Raw genomic sequence first — 23886 nt, forward strand, 5'->3', positions numbered from 1 at the left:
GAGCCTGTGCTCCGCAACGGGAGAGGCCACGACAGTGAGAGGCCCGCGTACCAGAAAAAAAAAAAAAAAAAAAAGAATAGAATGCTAGCAGTATATTTAAGTACTTACTTTAGCTTTGACATAAAAAGGTTGAGGTTAAAAAGTTAAGAATCACCGAAAAACTTTAAGACTAGTAAACAAAACAGAGATAGTGTCCCGTGAATAGCTTTATTTTTCCCCTCCTCTTTTTCCTCATTGTAAACTTATAGGATTTGAACTGATGTTTTTCTTGTGGGAATTTTTTTCTGTTTTTTTCATCCACCGCCCCCCCTCCCCCAGTTTTATCGTAGAAGTCATGGAATCCTTAGATTTTTTAAGGTTGTTCCTTTTAGTCAGCTTGAATTCTTTCAATGAAATGAATTTCAAGCACATCCAGTGTTAGAATTAAATGCCATAATAGATATTAATTTCTATTATGTGAGTGGGTTCAGCCTTAATCAAAGAAAACAAGATTTGCAAAAATCTCAATTTATAGAGAGTATCTAAAATTCAGTTAGTATGTGATGCTGTATATAAAAAAGACAGGGAATTCCCTGGTAGTCCAGTGGTTGGGACTCTGTGCTCTCACTGCCTAAGGCCCAGGTTCAATCCCTCGTCGGGGAGCTAAGATCCTGCAAGCTGTGCGGCGCGGCCAGAAAAACAAAAACAAAATAAGACACCTTAACTCTTCAGTTAAACATTTATTTGTTTATTTATTTAAATATTTATTTTGGCTGTGCTGGATCTTCGTTGTTGCACTCGGGATCTTCGTTGTTGCACTCGGGATCTTCGTTGTGGCACGTGGGATCTTTGTTGCAGCATGTGGACTCTTAGTTGCAGCCTGTGAACTCTTTAGTTGCAGTATGCATGTGGAATCTAGTTCCCTGATAAGGGATTGAACATGGGGTCCCTGCATTGGGAGCGCGGAGTTTTACCCACTGGACTACCAGGGAAGTTCCCAGTAACACATTTATTATATAAAGTAGGTACATTTATTTTCTCCCATAAATTGAATGGGTCGGATTATAAGATTTATAAGGGGACTTCCCTGGTGGTGCAGTGGTTAAGAATCCGCCTGCCAACGCAGGGGACACGGGTTTGATCCCTGGTCTGGGAAGATCCCACATGCCACGGAGCAACTAAGCTTGTGCACCACAACTACTGAGCCTCTACTCTAGGGCCCACGTGCTGCAACTGCTGAGCCCCCGTGCTGCAGCTACTGAAACCCATGCACCTAGAGCTCTGCAACAAGAGAAGCCACTGCAACGAGAAGCCCGAGCACCACAATGAAGGGTAGCTTCTGCTCACCGCAACTAGAGAAAACCCGCGCACAGCAACGAAGACCCAATGCAGCCAAAAAATAAATTAAAAAAAAAAAAAAAGATTTCTTAGGTCTTTTTAGTTTAGAAAATCTTGTTCTAGGGCACACCGTGTTAGAACTGCCAAAGGGTCTTTATGGGCATGGAAAAATATTAAATGACAAAACAAGGTGTAAAATGGGACATGTAACATCTCTATGGGGTCATTGAAAATCTATACGTGACTCTCCTGTGTATATGCTCACTGTGTCAGCTTTTGATACAAATGGTGTTTCCATTGATAACTGAACATCTAAATTGAGAGATGAATAAGTATAATATTAAAAGCCCTCTCATGCAAAAAAAAAAAGAAAAAATCTTATTCTAGCCATTCTTCATAGTGCATAAAGGTCACTGGAATGCTGTGAAGATTTAAAAAAAGTATATTTTGATGATTAGTTGGATTATAAAAGAGGTTAATATCTAGAAATACTGTGTAGCCATCATACAAAACATTGGTGTACCAGTTCCTTTCAGTTGAATCATTCTCCTAACCAGCTATGCTCATCAATCAAAAAGTCTTTCTTGGGTTCAGACTTAAGTGGCATTTGTAAAGTTTCAAATAGTTTTAAATTATATTGCAGTTAATTTAAAAAAATGGTGTCTGTGCTTTGTTATACTAATCTAAGGTGTATAAGGATATACTCTAGTTTTTCTTGTCACTTATACCTCTCTGTTGTTGTTTTTTTTTTTATGAAGTAGCCCTTTCGACGGTGGTTTTTGACACAGATTATTCCTTTTCAGCATAAGTTTGCTGTGCCGGTCTAAAAGTAGATGTATAAAAGGAACTTTCATCACAGCTTGGGGTCTCACAGGGTTATGACATTTGGTTTCCTTTGGGTTGATCTTATTGGAAATTTGTATAAAGTTTTTGCTTGTAAAGAAAAGCTTTTTAGTTCTAGAGATTATAATTAATGACTAAAGTGTTGACTGGAGAAGTCTGCATATTTAACAAGTTTCAGGAATGATTGGCATAGAGACTGGTGACATTTCTTAATTTAATAGGCTTAATTTCATGCAGAGTTTTTATTGGGAAGCATGATTATTTAAAAGTTTATAAACCATTGGAATTGAGTAGAAAAACCCAAAGGCCTTTTAAGATTAAAGAGTGATAAAGAAGACCCATTTCCTTAATCTGGAAATATCGGTAGTCTTTAAAGATTTACAGAAATACAGTGGTGGATGAAAAGAATATGGAATTTATGTATATTACAAAAAAAAAATCACATTTGTCCTGATTCTGTTCTAAGTAACCATATATTGTGAAATAAGGATAGAAATCTAATCAAGTGAAATATTAGAGGGAATTTATAAATTTCTCAGTTTTTTTTTTTTTTTTTTTTTTTTTTTTTGCGGTACGCGGGCCTCTCACCGTTGTGGCCTCTCCCATTGCAGAGCACAGGCTCCGGATGTGCAGGCTCAGCGGCCATGGCTCACGGGCCCAGCCGCTCTGCGGCACGTGGGATCCTCCCGGACCGGGGCACGAACCCGTGTCCCCTGCATCGGCAGGTGGACTCTCAACTACTGTGCCGCCAGGGAAGCCCCTCAAAGTCTTTTTTTTAACTGTTATTTTACTAAGAAGTAAGCCATAGGTTAGAAGTTAATTTCCTTCTCAGCAGTTGTACTGTAATAGTCCTATTAAGCCAGGTAGGAAGCACATTTTCAAAGAGTCCTTTGCATTTACACCCCGGACTCTTGATGTGGATTTTTGTTAGTTTCTTGGCTTCTGCTACTTCAACTTTTTTTTCTCCAGCCTTCCCCTTTTGATCAACTTGCCTTGCTCCTTTTTTTCTTCATCTAACTATTTTATTTACTGCCATTACTTTAAGAAATGGTTAATCATGGTTATTTGCATTCTCTTTACAATTATACTTGAGCTTTTCTCAGTACTGTGTAAATCAGACACATTTATGACGTTGTTCATTAATTATTGTGAGAAGAAATGTCCAAATGTTAACTTAGTGGCCACCATCATTGTCTGTATTCCTGCACTGTATGTGTATATATATATATATTTTTTTTAATATTTATTTATTTATTTATTTGGCTACACTGGGTCTTAGTTGTGGCACGTGGGATTTTGCGGCGTGTGGGATCTTTAGTTGTGGCATGTGGGATCTTTTAGTTGCGGCATGCGGGATCTAGTTCCCTGACCAGGGATCGAACTCAGGCCCTCTGCATTGGGAACGTAGAGTCTTAACTGCTGGACTGCCAGAGAAGTCCCCTGCACTATATATTTTGACTTGTAGAGTGTAAACTCCTCCCTCCTATTCTCTGAAGAATTACCTTATGAATTCTTTCTAAGATTGTCTAAAAGATTCAGGCTTTGTATTTTATGTAACCAGTAACATCTAAAGATCATAGAATCTTTGGGATTTTTTTCTCCTTATAATTGGATAATCTTTCAGAGGTTTACATATCAGTTGTGCACTATCTTTTTGTTAACAATTAATTTTACTTAGTAAATAGTTATTTTGCACCATTAGATTGGTGCAAAATAATGCATATACGTATTTTTTCACTGAAGTAATGGTGCCGGTAATAGTTCTGAAGAATTTTGTCATTCAAAGCTTTACTGAAAACATTGCCTTTTCCCAAGAGTTGTAGTCATCAGGTTTTCATGTACAGGAATCTAGGCACTAACCATGGATTTGATAAACAGCTGACTATAGTTTTGTTGGTTGAATTAAGCTTATCTTCAGTCTTCAAGTTTTCTTAAACCTTTTCTAATTAGAATCAATAAATCGTTTCTCATCTTAAAAAAGTAATGTATTATCTTCATAGAAGCATTTACAGTAGCCAGAAGATAGAAGCAATCTAAGTGTTCATGACCCATGAAAGGATAAACAGAATGTGTGACAACGTAATACGTATCATGGAGTATTATTCAGCCTTAGAAAGGAAGGAAATTCTTCTTTTTTAAATTGAAGTATTGTTGATTTGCAATATTATGTTAGGAAAGGAAATTCTGACACAAGCTTCAACATGGATGAACCTTGAAGACTTTATGTTAAGTGAAATAAGGCTGTCACAAAAGGACAAATATTGTATGAGTCTACTTACATTAGCTTCCAGGAGCAGTCAAATTCATAGAGAAAGTGGAATGGTGCGTTCCTTTTTTTTTCTTCTTCTTCTTTTTTTTTAACTGTTATAAGCAGTGTTGCTTACTAAGCAGTCTATCAAATTGTCTTCCTCAGAGGTTTCTCTAATTTATACTCCTGCAGACAGTGTTATGAAAGTATCTATTTTCTTAGACTCTAGCTAATATCTAGGTATTATTAAAATTTAGGTCTTTGCGTTGCATGGCATTTTTTTTTAATTTGGATTTTTGAAATTTTGAGTGGAAATTGAGCAGCTTTTTTGAGTGTGTTTGTGCTTACCATTTTGTGTGTATTTTTAAAGAATTTCCTGGAACTTCCCTGGTAGCGCAGTGGTTAAGACTCCGTGCTCCCAATGCAGGGGGCCTGGGTTCGATCCTTTTCCGGGAACTAGATCCCACATGCATGCCTCAACTAAGAGTTCGCATGCCACAACTAAGGAGCCAGCCTGCTGCAACTAAGACCCGACGCAACCAAAGAAATAAATAAAATAAATATTAAAAAAAAATTCCTATTTGGGTATTTTACCTGTGTTTTGTTTGGACCTCTGTCTCCCTTGATTTGGAAGAATTTTTATATTTAGGAAATCACTTATTTCTCATGTGCAAGTATTTTTCCCCATTTGTCTTTTGACTGTATTTTGCTATTTAGGAGCTGTAATTTTTATGTGGTCTTTTCTTTTATGACATAGGGATTTTATCTCAGGCTGAGAGTCTTTCCCAGACCGAAGACTACAACAAACTAATACATATATATATATATATATTTATATATATATATAAATATATATATATTTTTGGCAGAGAGAGAACACAAATCAGCAAAATATTACAAATCATTCTCTCCCCCCCCTTCTTTTTCCACCTCTCCCCCATTCCTCCAAGTAGAGAAACATTTTAGGATATTAGCTTTTTCTAAAATGAGGCTAGGGGCCTGTGTTTGACTGCCCTTTGCTGGCTTTAGGGATTCTGAGTCTGTTTTTTTCATCTTTAGTAATCATTTGTACTTACTCCAAAGATAAAGTGATTAAAGGGAAATATATTAATTATTTAAGAATAGTTTTAAAATCTTTTATACATAAATTTATTTCACAGTAGATTTCCCGAAAGAATTCTCTATCTCCATGAAATGAAGATAGGTTTTGGCTGTCATCTAATGGGTTACTTATCTTCAGGCATGCTTGAAATAGAAAATGTCTTCCTTAAATGTGCCCATTTACAGGAAACATGGCAGACAGTTGATTTGTATTGAGATAATGCAGACACTTGTGACTAAAGGAGATGTAAAATCTGTTGTATTAAAAGATGGTGACAGGGACTTCCCTGGTGGTCCAGTGGCTAAGGATCTGTGCTCCCAGTGCAGGGGGCCCAGGTTCAGTCCCCGGTCAGGGAACTAGATCCACATGCCGCAACTAAAGATCCCGCATGTCACAACTAAGACCCGGTGCAGCCAAATAAATAAATACAAAAGACAGTGACAGGTACTATTTTTTGTCTTTTTTCTTTTAATAGTTTTAACGAGATATAATTCACATGACATAAAATTTTTCCTTTGAAAAGTGTACAGTTGTTTTTAGTATATTTGCAGAGCTATGCAGCCATCACCACTAATTTCAGAACATTTTCATCACTCCAGAATGAAACCCCCATACCCATTAGCAGTCATTCCCCAATCTTCCTTCTCCCCAGCTCCTGGAATCCACTAATCTATTTTCTATTTCTGTGTATTTGCCTATTTTGGACCTTTCACATACATATGGAATCATAAAATACATGATTGGCTTCTTTCCCTTATAGTGTTCTCAAGGTTCATCCATGTTGTAGCATGTATAAGAACTTCATTCCTTTTTATTGCCAAATGACATTCCATTGTATGGACATATATCACATTTTAAAAACTCCACTCAGCAGTTGAACATTTAGTTTGTTTCCATTTTTCTGGCTATTATGAATAATGATACTGTGAACATTTCTGTATGTGTTTTTATGTGGAGTTCTCTTTTCAGTTCATACCTAGGAGTAGAATTGCTGGATTATACGGTAATTCTAAGTTTAACATTTTGAGGAACTGCCAAATTGAATTCCAAAGTGGCTGTACCATTTTACAATCTCACCAGCGATTTATTAGGGTTTAGAGTTCTCCTTATACTTGTTATTGCCTGTCACTTTTATCAGTATTCTAGCCATCCTATTGCGTGTGAAGTGGTATCTCATTGTGGTTTTGGTTTTTATTTTCCTGAAGTCTAATGTTGTTAAGCAAATTTTTGTGTGTTTATTGGCTGTTTGTATATATTTTTAGAGAAATTGTCTATATCCTTTGCCTATTTTTAAATTGCATCATGTCTTTTTCGTTGTTGAGTTGTAAGAGCTCCTATCAGATAAATAATTTGCAAATATTTTCTGTTTTCTGGGTTTATATCAATTTTTGATCATTGTCTTTGGATAGAGTAAAACTGTTAACTTGTAGTTTATCATTGTCATGCTAACAGTTTAAATTTATCTTTGTCATTATAGATAATTGTTAAAACAAGTTCTTCTTTTGGATTTTAACTTATTTTAACTGATGTAATGAGACATATGACATATTAAAAATATTACCATCTTATTTGGTTATGTCCAAATTGCAGGAGTTTTGCCATCTGAGCATATGATTCTGAGCTACTTACTACATTTAATGGTTTGAAGTATGGGGGGTATCAGTAATTGTGAATGAGGTAGCTTTAATGTCTACCTCTACTATGTTGACGACAAGAAATAGGCGTGATTAATTTGAAAAGATTGGGATTGTACATTTAAAAATGGTTAAAATAGCTAATTTTGTTATATTTTATCACAATAAAAAATTTTTTAAAATTTGACCTGTGATTATGTAGGAAAAATGTGGCCAGCTCTAATTTAAATGCTGTTATGATGCATTATTTAAGTTTCTAGGGGATTCTGCCTTTTGGCATTCTTGAAGTATTTGTAGTCACTGGTATAGAAAATAATATAAAGGTCTAACCCAGAGGGGAAACCAGTCTTCTGATCTAAATATAGGATCAAGTGGTTGATTTATAAATTAGTAATTCCTTCATAAAAATTTTTTACTATGAAAGGGTTATATAAATAAGTGTTGATGTTACCGCATTATTGCAGATAATTTGGTGGTTGTAATGGATATATTTATGACCCACTGTCTGAGTTTGGAAGAGGAATGATTTTGAATATTTTCATAATATAAAAAAGAAGTGGGCTTCCCTGGTGGCGCAGTGGTTGAGAGTCCGCCTGCCGATGCAGGGGATATGGGTTCGTGCCCCGGTCCAGGAGGATCCCACATGCCGCGGAGCGGCTGGGCCCGTGGGCCGTGGCCGCTGAGCCTGCGCGTCCGGAGCCTGTGCTCCGCGGTGGGAGGGGCCCCGGCAGTGAGAGGCCCACGTACGGCAAAAAAAAAAAAAAGTAAACACAAACATTTATTGTTTCTACTATTATAGGTCACCCAATCAGACTGTAATACTCATCTCTTGGGCCTTTTTATCCCTTACAGCATGCTCATTTGCTTTTCGCTTTCTGTCTATTCATACTTATTGATCGTTTTCTTTTGAATAAGGAACAGCTTAGCCATGATGGGGTGGAAGGGTGGAAAAGTGGGCAGTACCCAAAGAATTGATAGTTTGATAAAATATGTAATCTTTGGAAAGTGATGTATTGGGTTTTAGATGAATGGGTGTTTTAGGTTAATTGCATGCCTCTTCAAAGAGGCTGATATTCTCCTCATTACAATTCTGTAAGTCTATCCTGAATAACAGGTAGATGTTTTAAGAATGACTTGAGGAGGATTGTTTTCTGTAGTGGGAGGACTTGTGTGAAAACGAATAGTGGCTATTCTTTGTTATTGCTTATTATTAATAGGGTCACTTGCAAAAAAAGGTGAGATTAAAATTAATAATTGCATTCTTATTGATAAACCAGCTAATAAAGGATGAATGTAGTAACTTTTAGAAAGAAAGGGTATTGAGAGAATTCATTGGGTTTTAGCATACTAATGATCTTTTGCTTTATGTATTTGGTGTTGCTTTGGAAATTAACAAAGTTTCTTGTAGAGTTGAGGAAAAGTTTAGAATAGGAGGAATCTTCTTTTCACATATCAAGGAGCTGAAAATTGTAAATAAATCAATTCCATGAGACTAGGGATCTTTGTTTTATTCCCTGATATGCATCAAGTGCCTACAACAGTGCCTGTTAAGAACCATAAAATTAAAAATAATTGATTCAGGATTAGAACCCTACTCTTTTCTCATAGTGGAGGAAAAACATTAGAGTATATCATGATGCTCTCAAATGTAAAATGTGAGGCCATTAATACACTGCAATTATATTCTTCAAGGAAATGCTAAGGACTATATAAATTTGACTATAAATAGTCACATGTTGAAAGACCAAACATCTCAGCAAATCTGGCATTGTTTTGGGTTATTTTAAAATTCTCTCTCAAAAACGTAGAAGAATTATAGTGTTTGTTGATCAATTTAATATTTTTTGATGGTGAATATTTTTGACCAAACAGAAACCAATTTAACGTTTTTTGATTGTGTTTTTGAAGACAAACCCATTAGATTGCTATATACTGCAGCTTGTAGCAATTAAGCACACTTTCTTAATTTTATGTTCTCATTTTTAAAAAAATTAGGTTTCCTTGATTCTTTAAAAATTAAAAATGAGTTAACTTATTACTACAACCTTTGACTATGTAATTTAAGAAAATATTTTGTGCATATTACTGGAGACTATTCCATAGGTTCTCTGAAAACCTGAAACTAAGGCTTGATGTTCAAAAAAAAGAAATACTATTTAACTGTGGTTTTATTATTTTTGCTCTTTTTTCTTTTTTAATTAGTAGATGTCAGTAAATGTTTCATTTGAACACTTAAGGAATACTTGAATACTATAGGAACTGTGTTGTTTTGGAAAGAGTAGATAAAATCAGGACATCACATTTACATTTACCAGCTGAGTTCTCATGGCTGTGAAGAGTTAACAGGTTGTTGTTGTTTTTTTTTTTTTAATTTGGGAGTTTCCAGTCTTCTCAGTGTAGAAGAGTAATGTAATACCTGATAAAGTTCTCTTATGTTAAATTTGGAGATAAATTCGTATTTTGTTTCCAGAGTGTACTCTCCTTATGTAAAAATTATGGGAACCGTGAGCCCACTCTTTTGAGGACGGAGGGTCATTTGACTTTGTTCTACATGCATAATCTATGCATTAAGTATTTGGTCCTTCTTTTCAGTATTGCATTTAGCTCTTTGTTATTAAGAATTTAAGCTTAAATATTTGTTTTCCCTGTATTATGCTTTGGCTAACTGACTTTTTTGATGGGGAATTGGCTGATGCTTCCCTCTTTTTTCTTTTTTTCTTCTTTCTAATAGAAAAACCTATGTGGTCTTGGGCTTAGTGATAAGTTGTGTGTGTGTGTTAAAATATACAAAATTTATTATCTTAACCATTTTTAAGTGTACAATTCAGTGGCATTAAGTGCATTCAGAGGGAATTCTCTGGCGGTCCAGCGCTTTCACTGCCAGGGCCCAGGTTTGATCCCTGGTCGGGGAACTAAGATCCTACAAGCTGCTTGGCGTGGCCAAAAAAAAGTGCATTCACAATGTTATGTAACCATCAGCACTATCTATTTCTGAATTTTTTTCATCCCACACAAAAAAAAAACTCTGTGTCATTAAGCAGTGTCTCCCCAGCCCCTGTTAACTTCTGTTCTACTTTCTGTCTCCATGTATTTGTCTATTCCAGATACTTCACGTAAGTGGAATCGTAAACTAATTGTCCCTTTGTGTCTGGCTTATTTCATTTAGTATGATGTTTTCAAGGTTTATCCATGTTGTAGTGTGTATCGAAACTTCATTTCTTTTTATGTTTTAATATAATATTCCATTGTTTGTATATACCACATTTTGTTTATCCATTCATCCATTGATGGACAGTCGGGTTGTTTCCATCTTTTGGTTTTTGTGAATAATGATGCAGTGAACATTCGTGCAGTGTATCTTTTTGAGCCCCAGTTTTCAGTTCTCTTGGGTATATACCTAGGAATGGAATTGCTGGGTCATATGGTAATTCTTTGCTTAACTTTTGGAGAAAAATGCCACTTTCCACAGTGGCTGCACCATTTTACAGTTCCACCAGCTATGCAGGAGGTTTCAAATTTCTCCATATCCTTGCCCATACTTGTTTTGTTCTGTTCTGTTCTCTTTTCTAATAGCAATCCTAGTGGGTGTGAAGTGGTATTTTATTGTGGTTTTGATTTGTATTTCCCTATGACTACTGATTTTGAGCATCTCTTTTTTTTTTTTTTGCGGTATGTGGGCCTCTCACTGTTGTGGCCTCTCCCGCTGCGGAGCACAGGCTCCGGACGTGCAGGCTCAGCGGCCACGGCTCACAAGCCCAGCCGCTCCGCGGCATGTGGGATCTTCCCGGACCGGGGCACGAACCCGTGTCCCCTGCATCGGCAGGCGGACTCTCAACCACTGCACCACCAGGGAAGCCCTGAGCATCTCTTTCTGTGCTTATCTGCCATCTGTATTTCTTCTTTGGTGAAGTGTTTTCCCTATTTTTTATTTATTTATTTATTTATTTTACAAATCTATCTATCTATCTATCTACCTACCTACCTATCTATCTATCTATCTATGTTGATGTTGGGTCCTCGCTGCTGCACGTGGGCTTTCTCAAGCTGTGGCGAGCGCGGGCCACTCTTCGCTGCGGTGCGCAGGCTTCTTATTGTGGTTTCTCCTGTCGCGGAGCACAGGCTCTAGGCACACGGGTCTTAGTAGTTGTGGCTCGCAGATTCCAGAGCGTAGACTCAGCAGCTGCCGCTCCGAGGCATGTGGGATCTTCCTAGATCAGGGCTCGAACCCGTGCCCCCTGCATTGGCCTGCAGATTATTAACCACTGAGCCACCAGGGAAGCCCATCTTCCCTATTTTTAAAAAATGGGTTGAGTTGTAAGATTTCTTATATTCTAGATACAAGTCCTTTGTCAGATACATTGGAAGGTATTTTTTTTTAATGTTTGTATGGAAAGAACTATTTCATTTTCTATCATTTCTCCCCCCAAATTTAAGAGATCCTTTCATCAGTTAATTTACCCCAAGTAATTTCGTTACATCTAGTTCAGTTGACTGATGAAACTGGATTTTAGGATTATGTTTCCCTTCTGAGAGGTAATAACTTAAATCATACTGAAGGATATAAAAGGAAAGTTCGGCTTTCTGATAATGTTGTCAGCTTCTTCAGGGGAAGTGTAAAATTATGATCTTGGGGACTTCCCTGGTGGCACAGTGGTTAAGAATCCGCCTGCCAATGCAGGGGACATGGGTTTGAGCCCTGGTCCGGGAAGATCCCACATGCCGCGGAGCAACTGAGCCTGTGTGCCACAACTACTGAGCCTGTGTGCCACAACTACTGAGCCTGTGTGCCTAGAGCCTGTGCTCCAGAGCAAGAGAAGCCACTACAATGAGAAGCCCACGCACTGCAGCAAAGAGTAGCCCCCATTCACCACAACTAGAGAAAGCCTGTGCACAGCAACGAAGACCCAATGCAGCCATAAATTAAAAAAAAAAAAATTATGATCTTGGATTGTCAGCATATAAGAGTGCTATATTTAAAAGTGCTGTGCCCTTCTTTCTAAAATGCCAAATTATAAGTATACATAAGAGTCTTCAAAAGATTTTCTGATTTATTAATTTATATGAATAACAATTATACATAAATTATAAATTTATAAACACTTTTTCTTTTAATCCCCTGGAAAAGAGAATTAAATGGCAAAAGATTACATTAAAAACTAGACTGACACTTGCAAATGCACAAAATATTTGAATTTATTTTGCCTTCCAGTAAGGAGTGTTTGAAGTCATCTCATTTTTTTTCACTAAGATCATTTTCACTTAATGAACTAAATTAAAATGAGATTTGTAAAATAGCCATTTTTAGCTACAGTTTTTACTTTAATGAAAATCTCGTAAGATTGGTAAGTTACTTTGATTATCTTAGGTACAATATCCTTTTTTAGAATGTAAAAGTTCCTAAAAACTTCTGAGAGTCATTTCAGCTAAGTGTTCCAGTAAGGTAAAAGGCAGTTTATAGTAAATACTATATTTAAAAAATTAGAGCAATAAAATAATGTGGTAAAAATGTTTGTAAATATTTGCCTCAAAAAAGAAAAATGTGAGTTTAAAAGCCATTTTAAGTTAACTCAAAACCCCTCCCCCATACATGCATAATGTAAATTGTTTAAAAATAACAAACAGTTTTTAAAACTATTTTTGGAAAATTATTACTGTGCAACAATAACGTTGACTTTATCTTTTTTCAGATATGGCCGCGTGGAAAGTGTCAAAATTCTCCCCAAGAGGGGTTCTGAAGGAGGAGTGGCTGCCTTTGTGGATTTTGTGGACATCAAAAGTGCACAGAAGGCTCACAACTCAGTCAACAAAATGGGAGATAGAGACCTACGCACGGATTATAATGAACCAGGCACCATTCCGAGCGCTGCTCGGGGGTTGGATGATACAGTTTCCATAGCATCTCGTAGTAGAGAGGTTTCTGGGTTCAGAGGAGGTGGTGGAGGGCCTGCTTATGGCCCCCCACCATCACTTCATGCACGAGAAGGACGTTATGAGCGGAGACTTGATGGGTAAGTTCCAAGGTTTCTGTAGGCAGGTATTTTGTATTTGATATGGTGAAACAGAAACTCGTATTTAGGGGCCCCAGATGGATTTAAAGTTTTGGGCATTCTCAATGTTTCCTATTTTGGGTTGGAAACGGAAGTGATTTCTATCCCAGTGGCTGGTATCTTATGGAATCGTAGAGGATATTTCCTGCAGCTGGTTGGATATCTGCTCCTGAGATATAAAGTGGTGGAAGATTTTGTACGGCAGCAGCATTTTTGGAGTTACCTGTCTTCTAGAATTAATTATTCCTTCTCTTGGATAATGTTAAGTCTTTCCTTGGATATATCCCTTCTACCTGATGGAGCTACCTGGCTACAGATTTTGTGGTTGTACTATATGGAATATTTCTGGAGTATTAGAGCCTACAGATTCTTTTAGAATTTGATATCTGCTTCTCAATTTTCATTACACAAAAGTGTACAAACGAATTGGATTGTCACCAAAAAACCTAGCAGACCATATGATTCAACCTCTTGGATTCTACAAACAATACTTTAACCTGGAAATGTGTACTTGGATGAAGAAGGGTGAAGGCAATGCTTCATTTTTCCATTTTGGATCTACACAGTTTCCATGTTGGAATTATACTCCTTGATGGAATGGGGAAAAATTGAGATGATGGACGTTCCTAAATCCTGGAATATAGCCATTCTTTTCTATTTGCTGGAATGTATGGGATGTCGTGCAGTCAAGATTCCATTAGCCCAGGAGAAGAGGATTACTATCTTGTTTCTTAAGCAAGTTGCTGTCCAATAAAAGGTACTTTAGCTTTGAACACATGGTGACGATCAGTTGTGGATACAGCAATCAAAACTGACTGTGCTGGATGCCTACAAAGGTGAACTGTTGGCGAGCAACTGTGCCTTCCTTATTTGGTGGAATTGTAGAGGATATTTCCTCTTCTGTCAGCTGCCTGATTCATACTTAGGGCTGGACATTTCTGTGAATGTGGATCAATTTATAATTTTCTGCTATCTCAAGAAAGAAGTCTGGGGGTTTGAGAGTTACAGTTTGTCTGGGACTGCTTGCTTCCAGTGGAATTATTTTATCTGGTCATTAAGATTTTTTTTTCCTTGTGGTTCATCTAAATATCATTTGACACCCTTACCCATTAAGAAGGTGGATTACCCCCATAAGAGGGGCCAAAATTGGGGAAGTTATGTTCACAATTCTCTCCCTAGATTTAATTGGGATTATAGGTCGTGTTTCCACACTTGGAAAAGGTTGGTATGTCCTGACCTGTGTATATTAGCCCCTCTCCTAACCCAAGTCAAACTTTCTTTTTTTCCCACTAACTCTAGAATCATTTAGTACTAATAGATGAATCAAAGAATAGCTATTAGATTTCAGCTCTGCTAGCTCTTGTGCCTGCCTTCTATATCTTCCTAATGGTTAAGAACTTTGCATATTTATAAAATATCAGCTGTAGCAGTAATTCTCCTAGAACTATTGCCTGTTGCTTCTGTTATATCATTAATAACAGCTCTTACTGATTAACATTTGATAGGGTACTAATGGAATTATTTATGAAATTTTCTCTTGTCTCAAAGGAACACCTCTTGTTTGTTAGAAGTTGAAATATCTATTCAAATTCCAGAAATAGAGAATAAAAAAGGAGGAAGTCATTTAGTATATTTAAATAAGAAAGATAATACTGAATTTTTGCCATGCCAGTTGCTTTTAATAATAGCAGTAAAAAGAAAAAACAGCCTAGGAGAAGGTATGGTTGCAAAGTGAAATGGTGGGTGAAAATGAAGGTTAGTGGAGAGATTTGGAATCTAAGCACGTATTGAAGACATAGTTGTAAGATTTTGCCACATATTCTTCATTGGAGAGATTCTAATTCTTCTATGTCTTTCATAATTCCTTAATCACTTTTGATAGAAGATAGACCCAAAGGTAAGGTTGAGAAGAGACTCAACTTCATGTTTGAGATTCAAGTGAAATTGTCTTTTAGGAACTCTCTTAAGTAGAGAACTTAAGATTTCTTTGTAGGATTGGAATCGGTTTTTAATATTAACACGTAGTTGCATGTGTGTAATTGTACATGCAACAGTTTTTGTACTCTTAGATTGACAAGTATTCATGCCCTACAGGAAGATTTTTTAAAGTTAAACCATTGCTAATAGCAGTCTTTAGTGTATCTTAACGGTTTCCCAAGTTGACTTATTTCATCAGAGGCAATTTGAATATAGCTGAACCCTAAGAGAATATATTTCCTGTAACCATTAAGTGATGCATTAACACATTGAATCATGGAATAGGCATTTTAAAAATTATGTGGAATTTGATAGCACAAGAAGATAAAATAACCATTATTCTTTAATTAGTTAAGTTCATCGTAGAATAGCATGTGGCAGCCCAATATTTTTATATCCCAAGTGGCTTTTTGGTTTGATTTTCTTTTTAAAATTCCATTTTTATTATTAAATGTGATTGTTTGGGCACAACAATTTACATAATTTAGTAATTTTTATAATTACCCAAGAAGTTGAAAGTTAATAAGAAAAAGTTACACTTAACATTTTTTTCTGTGCTTCTTTGAAAATGCCCTCCTGTTGCTGGGACATGGGCATATATTGCAATGGGGCTTTCATGTCTGTGTGAAAAATCTATCATGGAAATTTTGCCTGAAATACACTTGCAGAGTAAATAAAGTTTGGTATATATTTTAATCCGATGAAAGTATTTCATTTCATATTAAAATGAAAGTCTCTTCTTGTTCCATTAAATTTAAAATAAAAAGGAGATGGCATATGTATATTTCTGTATATAAGCCAGAAAATCACTAATAAAAAGCACAACTGACTTGCAGAACACTAGTCATGAAAGTCCAGTATACAATTACAACAGTGATTTCTCAGCTGTGAAAATAAGTTTTGGAGTCAAGTAAAATGTTAAGCTTATTAGTGTTTGCTTACTAAGTAGGTTAATGCTGTTTAGAAAATGACCAGTTGCAAAGACAAAGACAATGCTCAAGTGAATGTTTGCATGACTTGCTTTTAGTTTTGCTTTCCTCTTTCTGATTGATTAAATATTTTTCCCCCCTCCTAAATGCAGGGCTTCAGATAACAGGGAGCGTGCTTATGAACATAGTGCCTATGGACACCATGAACGGGGGACGGGAGGATTTGATCGGACAAGACATTACGATCAGGATTACTATAGAGATCCTCGCGAGCGGACTTTACAACATGGGCTCTATTACACTTCTCGGAGTCGAAGTCCAAACCGTTTTGACGCTCATGACCCCCGATACGAACCTAGGGCTCGGGAGCAGTTTACACTGCCCAGTGTGGTACACAGGGATATCTACAGGGATGATATTACCCGGGAGGTACGAGGCAGAAGGCCAGAGCGGAATTACCAGCACAGCAGGAGCCGCTCACCACATTCATCCCAGTCTAGAAACCAGTCTCCTCAGAGGCTGGCTAGCCAAGCGTCTAGACCCACAAGGTCCCCTAGCGGCAGCGGCTCTAGGAGTAGATCCTCCAGTAGTGATTCAGTCAGCAGCAGCAGTAGTACCAGCAGTGACAGGTAGGTTAACAGCCTTTTGTTGTAACAGATGAGCTGTTGAATAAATTGTTGCCAGTTTGCTACTTTCAGTGGTACTGATGTTTAGCACAGAAACATTTTTAAAAGAAAGTACTCTTGGATCATGTATATAATGAATGAAGAAACTTTGATTAGCATTGTGGCCATTGAATTAACCATTCTCCCAAGTACTTAAAGCTAAATGATGATTTGCAAATACGGTTTCATCCTCCAGTTGCTCAATATTAAAATGGCCAAAAAGGAAGAAAAGTAGTAACGTTAGTTGTATGAAACAAATCTTGTGCCACGTAATGAACTTTTAAAAGTTCTTAATTTCTTAGGTATTTACTACTATTTCTATTATTTGGTTGAAAATGTGTAAAAGCGCTGTTTGGGTGAAGATGTATTGGTGAAATATCTTGTTGACACATTTATTATCAATGTATAAATTAACTTATGTACATTTTAACTAATTTTAACATCAAGATGGTAGTCAATTTATAAGCTCAAGTAGGAAAGCTTTCTTTAAATTCAGGTTGTAACTTTGCTGTTCACTAAGGCTGAGGAAGCTCATTTCATTAGTTGGGAATTTTTTTTACAAAGGAGTTTTATTCTAAAGATGAAAATAATAAATTGAAAATAATCTTAACAAGAAACAGCTTAGAAGTTAGGTATATGGGTTTTGAAAAATAATAGATCAAGGTAGACGGTATACTACTTTTATAATCTTTGGACAAGTTACTTAAGCTCTCTAGGACTCAGCTTTCTCATCTTTTATAAGAACCATGCTTCATAAAGTTATTTTGAATATTAAAATGAAAAAATATATAAAGTGCTTAGCTTGATACTCATATATGTTAAATAAATACAACCTTTAATAACTGCTAGCTGTAATTATTACTGCTATCCAGTACACATGTTGATAGTCTTTTGAGTATTTCCCATTTCTAGTGATTGTTATTCAATCTGTTAATCTCAGATATTCTAGTTTTAAATTTAGGTGGTGTGTATATTATTTATTTATTTTTTATTTTTTTGTCTGCGTCGGGTCGTAGTTTCTGCACGCGGGATCTTTTGTTGAGGCGTGCCGGCTCCACAGTGCACCGGCTCAGTAGTTGGGGCGTGTGAGGGCTTAGTTGCCCCGAGGCATGTGGGATCCTAGTTCCCCGACCAGAGGTATCCAACCAGCATCCCCTGCATTGCAAGGCCGATTCTTAACCACTGGATCACCAGGGAAGTCCCAGGTGGTGTGTGTTTTAAATTTATAAGATACAGATTCTTCAACCTGATTAAAAATGCCCAGATTATTTTTCCTTTAGTATTGCCTGTTTAGAATTAATTTAAGAAAAGTAAATGATCATGGAATTGATAAATGGCTCCTTTAGGCCTCCTAAATTTTCACATTCAAAATAATAAATGGAAACATTTTATGTATCTAGTTATAATTCAAACATTCTAGAAGATGTAGCATATTATAATGAAACAAGCACTTAGTTTAGGAAGTCAGCAGAGTTAGTTTCTGGCTCCAGCTTTGCAGCTCTGTGGCATGGGTAAAAAACCCTTAACTTCTTTTGGTATATTATTCAGTATTCATTTGAATTCTGTAAGCTGATTATAAAATCTTGTCATGATTCACTTTCTTCCACGTAGAATTGTCTAAGATACTTAAGTTTTTAGTCATTTTCCCCAAACCTACCTCATTAAAGGGATGACACTGCATTCCACTGGATCAAACCTTTATGAGAAGCCAACCAATTGTGGAAGTATGGGAGTTAGAGGTGAAACAATTCACGGCTTTCAGGATGGCGTTGTACTTTGGTGGGAGTTACAGTGGTTTGAGATCTGTCCTTTGGCATTCTGGGCTCAGAAGCTTGAACCCAGAGGTGATCTGATGAATTTGATGGAGCTAATTCCCTATTTACATAATCAAAAGAAACAGTTATATGCTTCTGAATATTTACATTTAGAAAGATAACTGCCACAAAGGCAGGATGAGCTTGGAAAATCTACATGGGGACTAAATTACAACCATAGAGGATATTTTCTCTTCTGTCAGCTGCCTGATCCATACTTAGGGCTGGCAGTTTTTATGATTTAGGGCTTTGAAGGATATGTATTCTTCTCTTCAACAAGAAGAGACGAATTTTAGGCTAGACAGGGAACATTGTGAGCAGAAGGAACAACTTGAAGAGATACGAGTGGGTGGAAGAATGTTCTGAGAACAGCAAATAATTTAGTATGACTTAACCACACTAATGTTTTTGGGTTTTTTTCTTTATGCAGAGATGAGCCGTTGAAGGATTGAGAAGGGAAATATCTTGTTGAGATCTGCTTTAGAAAGGCATCTGGGGACTTAGAATAGGAAAGACAGAGATTCCAGTTAGACTCTTCCAGTATTTCGGAGAAGGCAAACTTGGACTATGAGAGTGCCTAACTTGAGAAAAGCGGAAGGGACATTGTATTAAGAATCAGATTATGTTGATTTATGAAAAACAACAACTTTTTTTTGAAGATATGACCAAATGATGAGCCTTTTGGTGTCATCCTGTAAGAACAGGGCCAGGTCTTCCTTTGGGCACACTGCAGAACCAACCAAGTGTTTTTATTGCCCTTCTCTGAGTACATGTTCAAATAGTTGAAATACTTAGATGCAATTCTTAGCTGATAGGAAGGTAAAAGCAAAATTGACGTAAATAGTTAAAAGATTTGGTCATTATATTGTGACTGAAGCAAGTGCAGAGAAATAAAATCCTTTGGTGTTCAGAGTATATCCATTATCCCTGGGTTCATCCCCCCTTTTATCAGATGTCTTCTTTTCCTCTATAATTATATTGATTTCAGAATGTAATATTTTGAGGTGTTATGTCAACTCAGAATGTTTAATGCCCTTTTGGAAGAACTAAGTTCCTTTTTGTAATCTTTTTTTTTTTTTTGCGGTACGTGGGCCTCTCACTGTTGTGGCCTCTCCTGTTGCGGAGCACAGGCTCAGCGGCCATGGCTCACGGGCTCAGCCGCTCCGCGGCATGTGGGATCTTCCCGGACCAGGGCACGAACCCGTGTGCCCTGCGTCGGCAGGCAGACTCTCAACCACTGCGCCACCAGGGAAGCCCTGTAGTCTTTAAAACTTGATTGTGAAATGGTGACATTCCAAGTCCTTTAAGGATGTTTAAAAGCAACATGTAATAGTAGACAAAATATAGCTTGTTTTATCTATAAAAACAAGTTTCTATTCTGTCTGTATGACTGACTGGGAAATTAATCATCCTCCATCCCCCTTGATTGTTCTTTTTTTTTTTTTCTTTTTGCGGTACACAGGCCTCTTACTGTTGTGGCCTCTCCCGTTGCGGAGCATATGCTCTGGACGCGCAAGCTCAGTGGCCATGGCTCACGGGCCCAGCCGCTACATGGCATGTGGGATCTTCCTGGACCGGGGCACGAACCCGTGTCCCCTGCATCGGCAGGCGGACTCTCAACCACTGAGTCACCAGGGAAGCCCCATCCCCCTTAATTGTTACAGCTTTGGTGAACAGATTCCTAGCAGTGCATTTCAAATGACTAAATGTGGGATTGATGACAGTCTAGTTGTGAAGTCCTTATAAATGATACACTTAATGTTTCTGCCAAACTATTCACAGTATTTAGCTTGTGAGAAGTTTGGGGGAGGAGGGGGTCTTAATGTTACACTCTTTCCTGTGTGCAGCCCTGTGCTGCTGTATGTCTGTTTCTTTCTCTGCCTTGGTCATTTAGGGAGTCCCTTTACTTTTCAACATAAAAATTTAAATACATAAATTCCACAGGGCCTCCCTGGTGGCGCAGTGGTTGAGAGTCCGCCTGCCGATGCAGGGGATACGGGTTCGTGCCCCGGTCTGGGAGGATCCCATATGCCGCGGAGCGGCTGGGTCCGTGAGCCATGGCCGCTGGGCCTGCGCGTCCGGAGCCTGTGCTCCGCAACGGGAGAGGCCACAACAGTGAGAGGCCCGCATACCGCAAAAAGAAAAAAAAATAAAAATAAAAAAAAAATAAATTCCACAAAAGCATTTATTTTAAAAGTCCTTGATTGAAGTTGAACGTATTTTATCTCTGTAGTTCCGTATCAGTTTTTTTTTCTATCATGTTGTAAGAATTTGCTTTAATTCAGGCTAAAGGAGTTGAAGAATTTATTGAAATTAAATTAGTTCATAATATCCTTTCCTACTATCTTAGAGTAATTTTAACTGAGATTTGTTTCTCCATTGTTTACTTTGATCACAACCAAAGATGGTTAGGCTGGCTCAGGGTCCCTGAACCTTTTTTTTTTCCGGCTGTGCTGCGCAGCTTATGGTGGGATCTTAGTTCCCTGACCAGGTATTGAACACAGACCCTCAGCAGTGAGAGTGCGGAGTCCTAACCAGTGGACTGCCACGGAATTCCCTTTTTAAATTTTATTATTATTATTTTTTTGGTCCCTGAATTTAGATGCAGGGGAAAAAATTACATCTTTTCACTAACCTGAAAGTGAATTAAGCATTGCCTCCCATTATATGAAAGTAGCCAACAAAAAAACAGTAGATTAACAGTATGACTGACTTTGTTCTCAGTATAAATACACAGATAATTTATGATTATTATAGTTGCAGAGATCTCAAAATTGGGCTTATATTAATCATTACTGGGAAATAGTTATTAAACTCAGTGTTAGGTATTGTTATTTAATGTTAATAAAGACATTACTATATCACAGAAATTTAAAACATTTTAATAACTGTGTCAGTATAATTTGTTTCCATTTAATTCCTATTTATTTTATTCTATGCATTTAGAAACATTATTCTGAAAAGGAGTCCATAGACTTCACCAGATTGCTGAAAAGGGGTCCTGGCTCCTTTGGAGCTGCAGTTAGCCCTTGATTCTATATCCTGTAAAGGTTTACAGAATGAATGAGGGGAAATGGATGAAAAAGTAATGGGAGGGAGTTGAGATTTGGATAATCTAAAACCTTTTCTTATTTTATCCCTTCCCCCTCAATAGATTACTTCCCTAAATCTTCTTTCAGGCTAAAGTTAACTATTTTGTGTGGGGGGGGCCCCTGCCGTGAGTCATGTGGCATCTTAGCTCCCTGACCAGGGATCGAACCTGCGCCCACTACATTGGAAGTGTGGAGTCTTAACCACTGGATCATCAGGGAAGTCCTAAAGTTAACTTTTGAGTTTATATTCAGCCATCTATTTGTTTAACATATATTGCTTATTTTTTGCACCAAATTTATGAAATAAAATAGCTGGTTGTGTGGAGTCCCAAAAATAGAGCCAGTTTGGATTAAACATTGGCTGTGGCTAATCCAAAACAAAATCTACATATGTCTAATTAAGAGTTAACATGTAATTAAATTAACCTGGGTGTCTATGGCTAGGTGCATCTTTACAGTTTTATCAAAGGCAACCCCATCTTCTGCCCCCTTAAAAATTTTGGAGGTGTCTTGTCAGCCTTTTTCTTTTTGTTCCTCTGAATCCTTTTGGTTTGTCTAGAGAAGACTATGTCAGGTAACCTACAGACTTTTATTCTTTCTAATCACAGAAATAGACATTTAGATGGAAACGCTTAAAATAAATGTAGTAGGAGTAAGCACAGAAAACTACATGAAAATAACTGTAGTGGGTGTGACATCTCATTGTCTCTGGTCTCTGTGGCTTTCAGTAAGCCCCGTGGCCTTAAATTGTGCTTAGTTTACCTGTTTGAAAAAAATCAGAATTTTAGAGCAAGCTTTCTTCTTAAGTAGATTTTAAGAATTGAAATAAGTTGATTTAAAAACTGTATGTAGGGAGTTCCCTGGTGGTCCAGTGGTTAGGACTCCATGCTTTCACTGCCCAGGGCCTGGGTTCACAAGTTGGAATATATAAGGAAGAAGCTTGGAGACAGGAAGCAGGAGAAAAAGGCGCCCATACAATATCAGTTCCAGGACAGGAAAACTAGCATGTGAAATAGTCTTTGTGGTGTTTGTTTAATGTAATAAGAAAAGCCTATAGACCTGCAGGCAATCAGCCTTTTCAACTCTGATGCCGTATTAAGATAACGGCATGCTTTATGCCCATCTCTTGTCCAGTATATTAGCTTTGCGTTAGAATAATTACTTTTTATTGAAAGGGAAATGAAAATTATTTCTTATTGCTGGTATTATTTGTAGAACTTGTTTGTATATTTCTTTTATATGTTTTGAATAAAATATATCAGGGCTTCCCTGGTGGCGCAGTGGTTGAGAGTCCGCCTGCCGATGCGGGGGACACGGGTTCGTGCCCGGTCCGGGAAGATCCCACATGCCGTGGAGCGGCTGGGCCCGTGAGCCATGGCCGCTGAGCCTGCGCATCCGGAGCCTGTGCTCCGCAACGGGAGAGGCCGCAGTGGTGAGAGGCCCGCGCACCGCAAAAATAAAAAAGTAAATAAAATATATCAAAAGTTGTCTACCACCGTATTAATTTTTTTCTGTTAGACAATCTAAGAATCTTTTACATGAATTATAGTTAATAGTAATTAGAATATTGACCAAATTCTGGATTTTTACAACAGTTAAAAGTTAAAAGGAATGTGACCCTTTTAACTAAATAAGTATTAACACGACGACAGTCCCTAATCTTTTTTTTTTTTTTTTTTTTTGCGTTACGCGGGCCTCCCACTGCTGTGGCCCCTCCCACTGCGGAGCACAGGCTCCGGACGCGCAGGCTCAGCGGCCATGGCTCACGGGCCCAGCCGCTCTGCGGCATGTGGGATCTTCCCGGACCAGTCCCCCGCATCGGCAGGCGGACTCTCAACCACTGCGCCACCAGGGAAGCCCCCTAATCTTTTTTTTTAAAATAAAGACCAATTCTGCTAATCATTTTGTGAAAGATCTAGACGTTTTATCTTTATTTATTTTGGGCTGCATTGGGTCTTCGTTGCTGCTCGCCAGCTCTCTCTAGTTGCGGTGAGCGGGGGCGGCTCTTTGTTGTGGTGCGCAGCGTCTCATTGCGGTGGCTTCTCTTGTTGCAGAGCACGGGCTCTAGAGTGTGCAGGCTTCAGGAGTTGTGGCGTGTGGGCTCAGTAGTTGTGGTGTACGGGTTTAGTTGCTCCGCGGCATGTGGGATCTTCCCCGACGAGGGATCGAATCCGTGTGCCCTGCATTGGCAGGCGGATTCTTAACCACTGCGCCACCA

The 23886-nt window shown here is 37.8% G+C and overlaps 1 protein-coding gene across 2 annotated transcripts in view; it reads left to right on the forward strand.

The window, feature by feature from the left end:
- Positions 1-23886, forward strand: part of SPEN (spen family transcriptional repressor) — a 96181-nt gene that overhangs the window by 22458 nt on the left and 49837 nt on the right. For both annotated transcript variants that reach the window (XM_082615832.1, XM_082615831.1), the window contains exons 2-3: positions 12832-13152; positions 16250-16726. In XM_082615832.1, coding sequence (XP_082471958.1) covers positions 12953-13152; positions 16250-16726 — 677 coding nt within the window. In that variant the 5' untranslated portion in view covers positions 12832-12952. The remainder of the gene's footprint in view (positions 1-12831; positions 13153-16249; positions 16727-23886) is intronic.

This window comes from Mesoplodon mirus (genome assembly GCF_964341445.2).
Source record: "Mesoplodon mirus genome assembly, chromosome: 3".
Lineage (NCBI taxonomy): Eukaryota > Metazoa > Chordata > Mammalia > Artiodactyla > Ziphiidae > Mesoplodon > Mesoplodon mirus.